General features: G+C 32.2%; 1 protein-coding gene across 1 annotated transcript; it reads right to left on the reverse strand.

Annotated features, from left to right (window-relative positions):
• Positions 1–2179: 2179 nt before the first annotated feature.
• LOC106461053 lies at positions 2180–7716 on the reverse strand. The gene is made up of 3 exons (XM_013920838.2): positions 7169–7716; positions 4928–5013; positions 2180–3059 (listed from the first exon to the last, which is right to left on the reverse strand). The coding sequence occupies exons 1-3, from the start codon at positions 7714–7716 to the stop codon at positions 2836–2838; spliced, it is 858 nt and encodes a 285-aa protein (XP_013776292.1). The 3' UTR covers positions 2180–2835.
• Positions 7717–11984: the final 4268 nt, after the last annotated feature.

Raw genomic sequence — 11984 nt, forward strand, 5'->3', positions numbered from 1 at the left:
TCTTATGTTGTTCTACATGGACAGTATTTGTTTTATACAAAATGAAGATTTGAGGAATAACTCTTGATGCACACACTATTATTATTTACCTGTCCAGATAATTTTTGTCACAAAAATATCTTTTTTTCTCTTTATACAGCTCTCTTGTATCTGTTTTTAGCCTAGGACATTTTTCATGATTCATTTTTAAAATTGGCGAATGAAGAGGTTCAAAACTTGATGGTTTTGTACAAAGGACTCCATTTAAGTGTGTGCGTTTTTGTTTCTCACTTTGATACAACATGTGATTACAGAGAATAGTATAATTAGTCTTAGTTAGAAAGGTCTTTCAAGCAATTACTTGCAGCAAGAGAAATCCAGTTTTTTAATAGTATAATATGTTTTAAAATGATACAAACTTTGGAAATTCTAAGCAACCACAGAAGTACTAATGTACTGTGCCAATAGAATTAATTACATACTGAACTGGCTAAAGTTACTGTAGTTAATTAAGAAAAAAGAGGAAACATAGATGATAAAGAATAATAAAAAATGCCAGTGTCACAATTAGAAACTTAACTTCTCAGTTCTGTAAGGAGTTGAAGTATGAGAGCCTAAACATCATTTCATTATTTTTATAAATTAATCTTTAATATGTTCCCCATTTTTTGGACTTCTTGTTATTATTTTCTAATATCTTTGAACTATGTGATTAGTTAAGTGGGATCTTATGCTAACTCCAAGATCTGTTTTTGATTGATATTTCTTGTTATTCCTTATTTTGACATGCTCTAAATTTGAAAGGAAACAGTCTAATTTGTTTTAACTTGAGATAAATGAGACTAATAAGTACAGGGATTTGAATTAAAAAAGCCATTGTTGTTTAATTATTCTTTGAACTATAACTTGTATATTTCTTCGGCAGAGTGAGCAGTAGGATCATTGAATTGAGACGCTGGTTTGATATTACTTGTAAAACTACTAGAAAATGTGTTTTAGTGTTGCCTTCACCATCTTAAAATGACAAATATATACAAAAGAATGTACAAATATATATTAGTTTGTTATTGTTTTTTGAATGATGAGTATTTGTTAAAACCCATAAATATGATACAGCTTAAAACCTAAATCGGTACGATATTTTTCACATTAAGCCAGTTCATAATTGACTTGCCCATTGTGCTTGCTTATTTTGAATATTTAGTATACTTCTTTGGAAAGTTCAGCCTTACATGTAGTATTATTGCTATATTAGTTAACAAACTAGTAAGATCTACTTTATCATTTAGCTTAAATTCTAAAATGAACACTTCTAAGCTAAATAAAATATAGAGATGGAACACTAGAGAATAAAATTATAATTACAGTAGACTGGCTTAATAATGAAAGCATATTAACATTGAGCTCATATTTGGTTTAATATCAGAGGAGTAGATTACCAAATATTTATTAACTTAAAGTGGTTAACACTAGACTGAAAAAAACAAAACAATATTGCTTTTTTTATGGTGAGTGTCTTTCTTAAGTTGGCAAAGCATTATTATAATTGTTTTATCAGTATGAGACTTATTATATTTTTAACACTGCATTCTTAATTCAGTCCCTTAGGGATATTTTTTATAATAATGTATAATAGTATTTCAACCATACCATGTCCACCATATCCATTGCAGACAATACATTTTGCTCAATACAGAACTCATCTAGCCAGCTGGGACACAGCAGTGGTTGGAATACTACATAAGCCATTTGTTACAACAGTTCTTATAGTGAATGCGTTTCCTTAGCTGGTGAAGCATTAATATAACTATTATTGTCATAAAACATCAGTAATAGGTTATTACATTTTATAAACCATCATTCTTTATTCAGTACCTTAGGGGTTTTCAAGAAGAATGAATAATAGTAGCCCCCCCAGTGGCACAGCAGTATGTCTGCAGACTTACAATGCTAGAATCCGGGTTTTGATACCCGTGGTGGGCAGAGCACAGATAGCCCATTGTATAGCTTTGTGCTTAATTACAAACAAACAAACAATTAATAGTATTTCAACCACACCGTGTCCAATCTGAAATACTATTACACAAGTACAATAAAAATGTTTTTAAATTTAATAAAGACAAGTAGGGATCAATATATATATATGTAATCTAGCTAGCTATACTAATATAGAAAGTTTTAATGTTACAAAACTGAGTTACTTAATATTTAAAATTTTTCATCCCTACTTTGGCTCAGACTAACATAATTACAGTGATTTTGCAAAGTAAGGATAAAAAATGTTACGTTTTAACTGCTCATTTCTTAATTTGAACTGTAGAGAGTTTATGTGCATCATACAGATCTATTTTTACAAAACCCAAAAGATCAAGACACTTGCAAAAAGTCATATGAACAGCAAGCCATAAGAATTTGTAACCTGTATTAGGTTTAAGTGCAACATACATGCATTTCCCGATCCCTTAAACTTATATAAAAGATTTAGCTTCAAAATACCAAATCATTTACATAAATCTTGTGTTTGAACTTCAGTTGCTTTGTATTATATATATATATATAATTTGAAGACCACAATTTTATGTTAGTCTAATTCATATATATATATATATATATTTGTAACATAGGTTCTTATAAATCTTATAGTCTTTCCTGTAAAATGCAAAGATGTTTTGCTATATTACACTGGAGTTCAAATCACTGGCTGGTCAACACATCAGGTTGGTGGTTAAACTGCAGTGGGATAACATCTGTGTAAACACAGTTGGATTGAAATGTGCTTCTCAATCACTGGGTGTTGCAGAATATAAACCATAACTCAGTGTTCATAAGGTAATTGTCTCTGTACCAGTAATTTAATTATACTAGAGTTGAGAGTTCGTTAACATGAGCCGTCAAGTCAGGCCCAAGACCTGATTCATGAAGTTTCCTGGTAGATGGCTGACATCCTGAGCTAATTCCTTGCCATAGATACATATTGTGAATCGAAGCTGCTCCACAGAACATTATGCATAGTCCAATGACCACACTTGTCACAATGGCTGGGCTCTCATGAAAGCAGATGAATGTAAAAAGAATTATCCCTGTGAACATGAAAAATAATAATTTTAAGAAAACATTTTTTTCACTATTAATTTAAAATTGCAGATACACTAATTATTCTAAAGCAACCCAATTTTCCCCCTACTTTTGAGAAGTTATATTTTAGAACAACAATAAAGAAAGAACAACTTGTATGTTCTGATTATTTTCCTTGCTTAACTGGGGACAGATCTGATCCCAATTACTTGTTTAGAATTTTATTATCACAAAATTATCATACTTGAACAAAGCATTTCTTAAACAAACTGAGCTCCACTTGATCTGAAAGAATTTTAAGTGTGTGTTATACATAACCAAGACATCAATAAGATTCAACAAAAAATACAGGGACAAATAAATGAAAGATTTAGACAAAGAAGTTTTAATACTTTTGCTTTGAAGTTAAGCACAAATCTACACAAAAACAATCTGTGCTCTGCCCACCACTGGTATTGAAACCTGGTTTCTAGCATTGTAAGTCTGCAGACATACCACCGTGGGGCTGTCCCAATAGGATGGAAGATATAAGACATGGAGGAAGAAGAGAGAGGTTATACAAAAGACCTACAAATTTTAGAAAATATAAGTTCCAAAAAACTTTTAGAATCAGAATTTTTTGAAAACTGTTAATTTAACAGAAATTAATTTGCAAGAAAATGAAATATTACTATTAGCAAAATGATTAACATTTACTTCCACTACTCAAATACTACTGGCAGAAGGTATATATGAATTCAATAGGATTAAGAATATTTTTATGAAGTTTCAAATAAAGAGGAATTCTTAGTAAAAGGTAAATCACATTTTGTTCATGTTTAAGGAATAGACTTAGAATTACAGTAGTTTTCTTTTACATATATACACACACTCACACAATAGATTTATTTAAAAGTTGTATTCAGAGCAATTTTTTATACATAACACCACTCTTCCATACACTTATAAAATCCATATGGCAGATACTAAAAACTTATTTACACATTAAACAATTATAAAGAACACAAGAAACTACAAGGGAGCTTTTCAATACATTTATTATATTGTATCAAATGAACAATACTTTTCTCAGTCTTGTGCCTGCCCGTTAAGAGTAGTGATACATCTTCAAAATACAAAACCTTCTTTATTCCTCGTTATAATTATTTAAGAGTGTGAGTCAATGGCCACGTGTATCTAACGAAAAGCCTCCATTAAAATAAACTGACAGTTAATTCCATTTCATCGAAATCATATGTGTATACTACAGAGACGTGGTTACAATTTACTTGTTATAATTGGTAAAATATCCATTATCTTTAACGTTAAAACGGTTCTCAAATATTACAATAAGGATTGCCCAATCTTTACGTGAACATGTCCTGAAGTTTTATAGCTTATTTCCTGTAGTTATGATAAGGTTGTGGAGACCTGAAATCAATCGTTGTCATGGTTAGTAGCCTATATGATCCTTCTGTCTAATAGTAACTATTAAATTGAAAATAGAAACGGGATCAAATCCCGGCCACTAAAATAATCCTTCTAAAGACGGCAGCATATTAACAGCTAAAATCGTTAGTAATTAGTGTCTAGTTATTAAAATAGTTGCTAATTAACTATTAGCCTTGGGTGATCGTATAGGCTACCAATCATGACAACGATGTTATTTCCAGTTAGGAAGTGAAAGCACATCTTGCTCCTTAGGGTAAAAAGCTGCTTTTTACATTGTGGAGTAATGAGTATGACTTGTCAAACTTTTGGAAAACATGCATGCTTTGTTTAAGGTCAAAGCTGCACAATAAGCTATCTGCGCTATGTATCGCAGGGATCATACTCGAATTTTATGTTTATAATCCTTTAATGTGCATTCAGTAATATTTACCGGCGCACTCACCTGTACAGAAGACTGGGATGGAAATGAAGAAACCGCCTATTGCTATTGTTCTTGTAAGACTTGTTCTTCTCAAATAGGAGGCTGTCCTAAAATATATTGTTGTTTCTAAATAAATATTATAAACGTAGCTTTCAAAGAATAGTTAGATAAAAACCATAAATTACTTAGTTATATAACGTTAAATGACATACAGCATTATAAACTTTCGGGTTATATTAATTTATCTCCATTATAATCTCACGGTAATTTCGTATTTATAATTTCAACGCTTTTATTGTATTTAGTAATACACTCATACTTTATGTAGTTGTATATTTTCTTGAACATAAAAAACTTAACCAATAAACTAGAAAATATTGCCATTAAAAATTACAACATGAAATGACCATGATTTATTAGTTATCTTGGTATATCAGCATTTCCATATAACATGAAACTAAAGTTAACTTGTTCATGCTGGTTTACAAAAAAAAGTGTCCAAATGATAGAATTACTTGTTTACAAGTTATGACGAAGTCATGTTTATGATATAGTTTTGGCTTAAATGTGTAATGGAATACTGTTCTTCTGTTTTCTGTTCCATATTGAATTAAACGATATGAATGTTTTGAGATAAATTGAGAACATTTTAGAGAAATAGTTAACAGTATTTTTTTTAACTATTTTGATTAAGAAATACACAGTAAAGTATTGTACTCGTACTACGAAAGCAGTCTTTCTACACGTCAGATGAATAGCCACGATTAGTTCCATATTTTCTCTCTTTACGAAACAAAATACCAGAAACATTCAAGTTCCTTGTTAATAGTACCACAAATCAATCACCTTTACAAAGTCAGTGGAAAGGTTTTGCAAAAATGACCTCACAAAAAAAAATAATCAAATTTGGATCAAATGACGAGCCAGTTGTTGTACATTTTTAAATTTTAAAAAATTAGTGTGCACGCAAATGTTTAATTTTTTGTTTAATGAATATATTGTAAGTTTGCGAATAATGTCAGTAATATAAAATTAACCCGAGTTAAAGTTTCTTGAACTGGAATGTATGAGTATCTAGTTATCAACAGGTTTCTCAAGTATCAGGAATTAATGCAAAACTAGCTTGTAAACTACTTAATGCTCCTGCCTGAAGTAAAGAAGAAACGCTTTACGTAGCTACAAGAGTTGCGAGTTTGTTTTAATAAAAGCCTGACATCTGATAACTCTTGGCAGGTTTTGTATCACAAATACTTATACGGACGTTTACGCACATAACGCGCTTATCGCGGCATTTTGTTTTTTAATCCTTCTTTCTCAATTTGTGCCAGAACATTTTACGCTGATATAAAAATGGTTTTCAGTATGTTTAGATAACGATAAATGGCAAGGTGAATACCACCGCGAGGAATTGCTCTAAACTAGTTATTTCAAGAAGCATTTAATAGACACGAATATCAGGTACGATGAAAAACAAACAAACAAAAAAAGTTAATTTTAAAATGGGAACAAGGTTGTCGAATATATGATTCACTGAGGCATTATGAAGTCTTAATACGCTCCTATGCCTTTTCCTGAAGTCTTCTTAGGAGCGCAGACCACTTACGTAAACAACTAGCGCATGTTACGTGCAGACCGTTGAATAAATCAAAACATCCTGCCTGTATATATTTATACTGCTAATTATCAGCCATCTAAATTCGAATTGAGGTTTTTAAATATAATTAATATCTAACTTATTTACTGCTACTAGCTTGAATTTTGGTTGGAATTTATACTCGAGATAAATGTATAAATTCAATTCCATAGGTTGGTTTCCGCTAAGCAATGTCATCTAGCTACTGCAGAGTACGAAAGACTATTTTGTATCCTGTTAGTGTATGACTTGTGATGTTATATGAAATACATGAGCAAATTCTATAACTTTAATTGAATCATTCTACGCGTATAACTAATTATACAATGGAAAATGACATTTTTAGGTAACAGTAAAACAAAGCAAAATTTAAAAAAAGCGTAGTGGAATGCTGAAGAGAATACTAGATTATTTAAGAAACTTCTATGTATTTTTACATTAGTGCACGTTAAAAATTGTCATTGTATCATAAATAAAAAAATTGGGCGGGGGGGGGCGGGACGAAGAAAGTTAATCAGTTTTTTACAGGTTAAACATTTCTGATTTTTATTATACGATGCTCACCCATGATCAAACAATGAAGACAAAAATAAAGAAAATGGTCATTAATAGTGTTATACCTTTCATACCTGTCTACTTCTTGAGAAGTCTTGAGCAACTTGATGGTAAACAAAAATTGAAGACAACAGATGAATACACAGCATACGTTCAGGGAAATCGTCAGTGTGCTCAGGGCCACAGACACTTGATAAACGAGCACGTATTCATTAGTTCTGATCACACCATCTAGAAAATCATAGGTGAACGAACCAAGTTTGTCCAAAAACAGAGTAGCCAAGAAGGACATAAGTAACGATAATAGGCATACTAATGCTAACGCCGCTAACGTTTGGTAAGTTCCTTTTTCCTGAAGAGGAATGGTTGGCTTAGGAGGAGGCTTTGAAGAGAAAAACAGTTGCGATACAGGTTGGATACTACCTTGAAACAAGTTGAGCAGTGGTTTTTCAGGCCCATTGTCGCTATTAATAAAGTCTGTGGGTGACAGTCTGATTACACTTGGCTTGGAACCACTCAGTGATTTCAGGTTGAGGTTTGACCTTGGCGACACTCCTCCGTTCATCTTATAACTTGAGGAATTTGGAGTAGTGGACGCATCGACACTAAGGGAAGTCGACATCACTGTTAAACTAGTCAAGTCTCTTCAGATCACACTGGCCAAGTTTTAGGAAAGTGGCTGTAGCAATATATATACAGCTTGATGTGAAGAATCAACATGAAATATTAAACAAAGTCGCACATTTTACTTTGTTCACATGATAAAAATTCAATGATTTCCAGAGATGAGTATTCTAACCACAATACATTGATTTTAAATTCCAATATTTACAGATACATCACTTCATTGTTTGGCAATTCAGTTTATACAATACTATGGAGAATTACACAGTTTTGCGTCCAAAATGAATAAACTCTACAACTCGGAAATAAGCTTTCTTCAGTTCAAGTTTATTTCGTGATAATTTAACTCTGCGTTTCATGGTCATTTAACACAGGATAAAATTCCCCCATCTTTAGGTTATTATCTAACAATAAGTTTAAATATCTTTAACACAAAGTTTGGCTTATTCTCATCGATAATTAATGATGACAAAAAAAATCGCTTCTTTCTCTTGCCAATTAATGGGTAAAAAAAAATAATTTGTGTTAGATATAAAATATAGTGATAGTTCTATGAATACTTACTCCATATCGCACGATTTTGAAGAATAATACGCACGTTCGACCAGAAGTAGTGGTATGAAGAACTATAAAGTAATAATTTTCCGAAACGTCTGTCAATACTTATTTACGTAATACTGTTTCAATTTTAAATTATGTTCTTTAGTAAGAAAGTACTTAACCGCTTCCATAGCCAAATATCACGTCGCGTGTGGGCGACCTGATAGTTCCCATGATGTTAAAAGATAAGTTTCTACATCTCTCGTGTTGGTGAAGGATGTCATTCAAACCTGGTGTTAAGAAGACGCGCACTGAGTGAGCAATAACCAGAAATGATGTCACGTATTCATGCGATGAAAACCTCCTAATAGCAAGCTTTTTATTCTTTTCCTATCTCTAAGCCATTACTGTTCTTCAACACGTAGCTCTCGCTCTAGAAGCTGTTGTTGATGGAACATTCACACGAAAGGACACGATCTAAAAATAAAACAAACACAACATTATGTGGGTCGGTCCGACATTAGTCATTATACGATTCTCCATATGTGGAACACATGATAGAGAAAGTTAAGTTTACAGTACCCATGTTTGAATTATCACAGAAAAAAAAATCACAATAACTCTAGACTTGTAAACAAGGTCTGTTATATTAGGATAAGTCACTACCGTACAATACGTGCGACACATTTTGTGTAACTTATACGAATTTCCAGTACAGCAGGTCACGTTTTGTGCAGCCTGTAAAAGTTTCCCGGTGCAATATATGCCGCATATATTGTGGAATCTATAAAAGTTTCAAAGTGCAACACATGGCGTTTAATGTAACTTACGGATATGATGGAAAACAGAACATAACATTTTATTATTTTCGCGTGAATCTATATTATATGCTTATTACTTTGAGCACCGAACAACATTCGTCAAACACAACTTCAACTAATCATTCCGTGATTTTTATAACCTGTATATTTGTATTTCCTGCAATCTTCTATTGCAATTCAGTAATACCTTAGAGTCAATGAACTAGAAAACAAATACACGTAACTCGGGAAATGTTTTGCGTCAGACAAATTCATTACATTCTATCGTACCATTAAGCTTCTTCGAACAGATGGTGGCCTTGAATCTTGTATACAAAAACACCTACCAGCGACCTCAAGATCATTAAAAATATGAGCCTCTCACCAATCCCCGTTTTCTCAAAAGCATAAAGTACACGAATGAATGCGAAACATGGAGCAAGTAGTAGCGATTTCTGGATTGGAAAATATGTATTAACTACAGTTTCAACTACGATGAACATAAAACCATGACGTTGTGTTGACCTATAATGTATGTGAAAAGAAAATGTTTTGGAAAATTTACTATCAACTTCGAAAATATATGAATATTTAGCACTATCCACCCGTTTTTTATATATGTGCATGTAATATCCATATGCTCGCCATAGGAAGGGAGGTGTGTTGCATTTCTTATGTTTCTTTCTTCTTCTTTCTAGAAATAATAATCGTGTGCAGTTCCTTTATTTCTAATTTCTAGAGTTCAAAAGTCAGGTATTAGAAGAACACACATTGGCTCGCTGTTCGTTTGTATTTACATCAATCGAAACGAGACTTAGCACAAATATACCTTGTGACAACCTCCACAGACTATAGCAGACAGATTTGGGATTTTTACCTTTCTTTTTATTTTACAGGTGTCAAAGGTTAAACAAATCGCAGACTAGTGGTTTTGACCCATTTCCTTATACTTCTTCTACCAATCCAGGGGAGAATGTGCAAATTGACACCTTACCACAATTCCCACAATCACAATGTATGAAATAGGATTCCCTGAACCTAAACACAATATGCATATGTAAACGTTACAATGGTTTATTAATATTACTAGTAACTTGATTCACACAGTGCATAAAATTCCATATACCGTGTCGAAAAATGGGTCTTATTTGCTCCATTCTTAAAGTTTCTGTTATTGTGACTAAATCTATTTACGCAGAAACTAACTATCCTATGAAGTATAACTTTATTTCTTTCTCACGTAGAAATTAGGCTGATACTGTGTTAGGTGTCTATCCCTCTGAAGTATATATGTTGTAGTTTATGCTCCTTGCATTATCCTGAAATCTAGTTGATATACTAATCTCACCAAAGATGGATATATGGATTGGGGGGGGGGATATTAATGTTGGCCCTTCCAGTTTTTTTTATTTTTTTTAGGAGAATTAAAATGTTTAAAATACAGGAAAAGAATTAATAATTTAGATAATCCACACGGAACTTGAAATAAAACAGTATTTTTAAAGGTATCGACTTGTATTAACATATTAAACAATCGCTGGACTTATCATGCTCACTTGGAACATGATCGATATTCTGTAAAGGAAACTTTGGTAAAATATTTCAGAAATTCTCCTTGTAGAAAGTGGTGTAGATATAATTCAATATGTCCATTTGAGATATATAGTTCACTAAACAATACTTTTTCGAAATGTTATCGTGGGCCAGAGTTTGAGAATGATAACATACCTAAAAAATAAAAAAGACAATTATGAGATTGGCAACTTCATAAGTGAAATACACGAACTCTACCAGACTGCTGATCTAACCAGAAGTAAGAATTTCAAAATGTCGACGCAAAACATAAAACAAATTGTTACGAATGTCAACTTCACATGGTTATGAGGTAAAAACCGACGAGGTTAAAAAATAGCAATTTTCAGAAGATATATAAAAAGTTCATAAAATCTTGTCACTGAAATAATCTATAAAGACTGTAGGTCTACTCTTAAGAGGTCGACGTCCGAGAGGAATGTGGTACGACGAAAGCGAAAGTTTCCGGTCCCTCCTGGGGACCGTAATACGACTTTATACTCGCGTTCACGCTTATACTACTACTCGTCAAATGAAGTATATTCTTATGACTTGCACTTCGTTATTAGACGGAGAAAATATTGAACGTTACATAAGAACTTGAAAAACCAAGAACTGTGCAACACGACCATACAATAACTTACAAACGTTACACGCTATTATCACAAATTTGATAGTAGATTTAGCTGATTAACAAAAGTTTCATTTGAAATATACACCAGTAGACAAACTTGTCTACATCAGTTTAGTAATTAGTGATTTGGCTTCAGTCTGCGTCTAGTCTTCAAAGATTCGAGAAAAGTCAACCTAAAATGTAATAATTGTTACGTATTAGAACTTCAAATGGTCGGAAACCCAATTAACTGATACTTTAAGTTTAGTAGTTAAATTATACTTTAGATTTAGTAGTTAAATTATACTTTAGATTTAGTAGTTAAGTAAAAGCCGATATATAGCCAGTTTATGCTATTTGCCAATAAGATTGATACACACAGTTTTCTTTTTTTTAACACAAATACGTTTCAATATATACACAACAATACAATTTACAATAACAGTTATTACAAATAATTATTATACACAATGATTTATAAACAAAAGTTTCATAAACTTACAAGCAATATAAGGTCTTCTTTCTAGTCTGGAACTTCTTTGATATCTTATCGAGGGTTCACAATGAGCGAGTTAATTACGAGTTGACGTAGGTACAATTCGCTTAACAGGAAGTTAGCTAGCTTTGTCCCTCGTTATTCACCGGCCACACACGCTGAGTTTTTCACGATGAATTTATATAATGTTTCCGTAAAAATACTAATGTCCGATGAGAATCCACTGAAGTTAAATGATTTGTAAT

The sequence above is a fragment of the Limulus polyphemus genome, unplaced genomic scaffold (assembly GCF_000517525.1).
Source record: "Limulus polyphemus unplaced genomic scaffold, Limulus_polyphemus-2.1.2 Scaffold888, whole genome shotgun sequence".
Lineage (NCBI taxonomy): Eukaryota > Metazoa > Arthropoda > Merostomata > Xiphosura > Limulidae > Limulus > Limulus polyphemus.

What these genes read in the sequence shown, in the direction of transcription:
- LOC106461053 (XM_013920838.2), bottom strand. Translation starts at nt 7,716, where the DNA reads ATGTCGACTTCCCTTAGTGTCGATGCGTCCACTACTCCAAATTCCTCA. An exon ending in ACTTCTCAAGAAGTAGACAG is followed by an intron (nt 5,014 to 7,168) that starts GTATGAAAGGTA and finishes AATATATTTTAG; the next exon opens with GACAGCCTCCTATTTGAGAA. An exon ending in CATCCCAGTCTTCTGTACAG is followed by an intron (nt 3,060 to 4,927) that starts GTGAGTGCGCCG and finishes TCATGTTCACAG; the next exon opens with GGATAATTCTTTTTACATTC.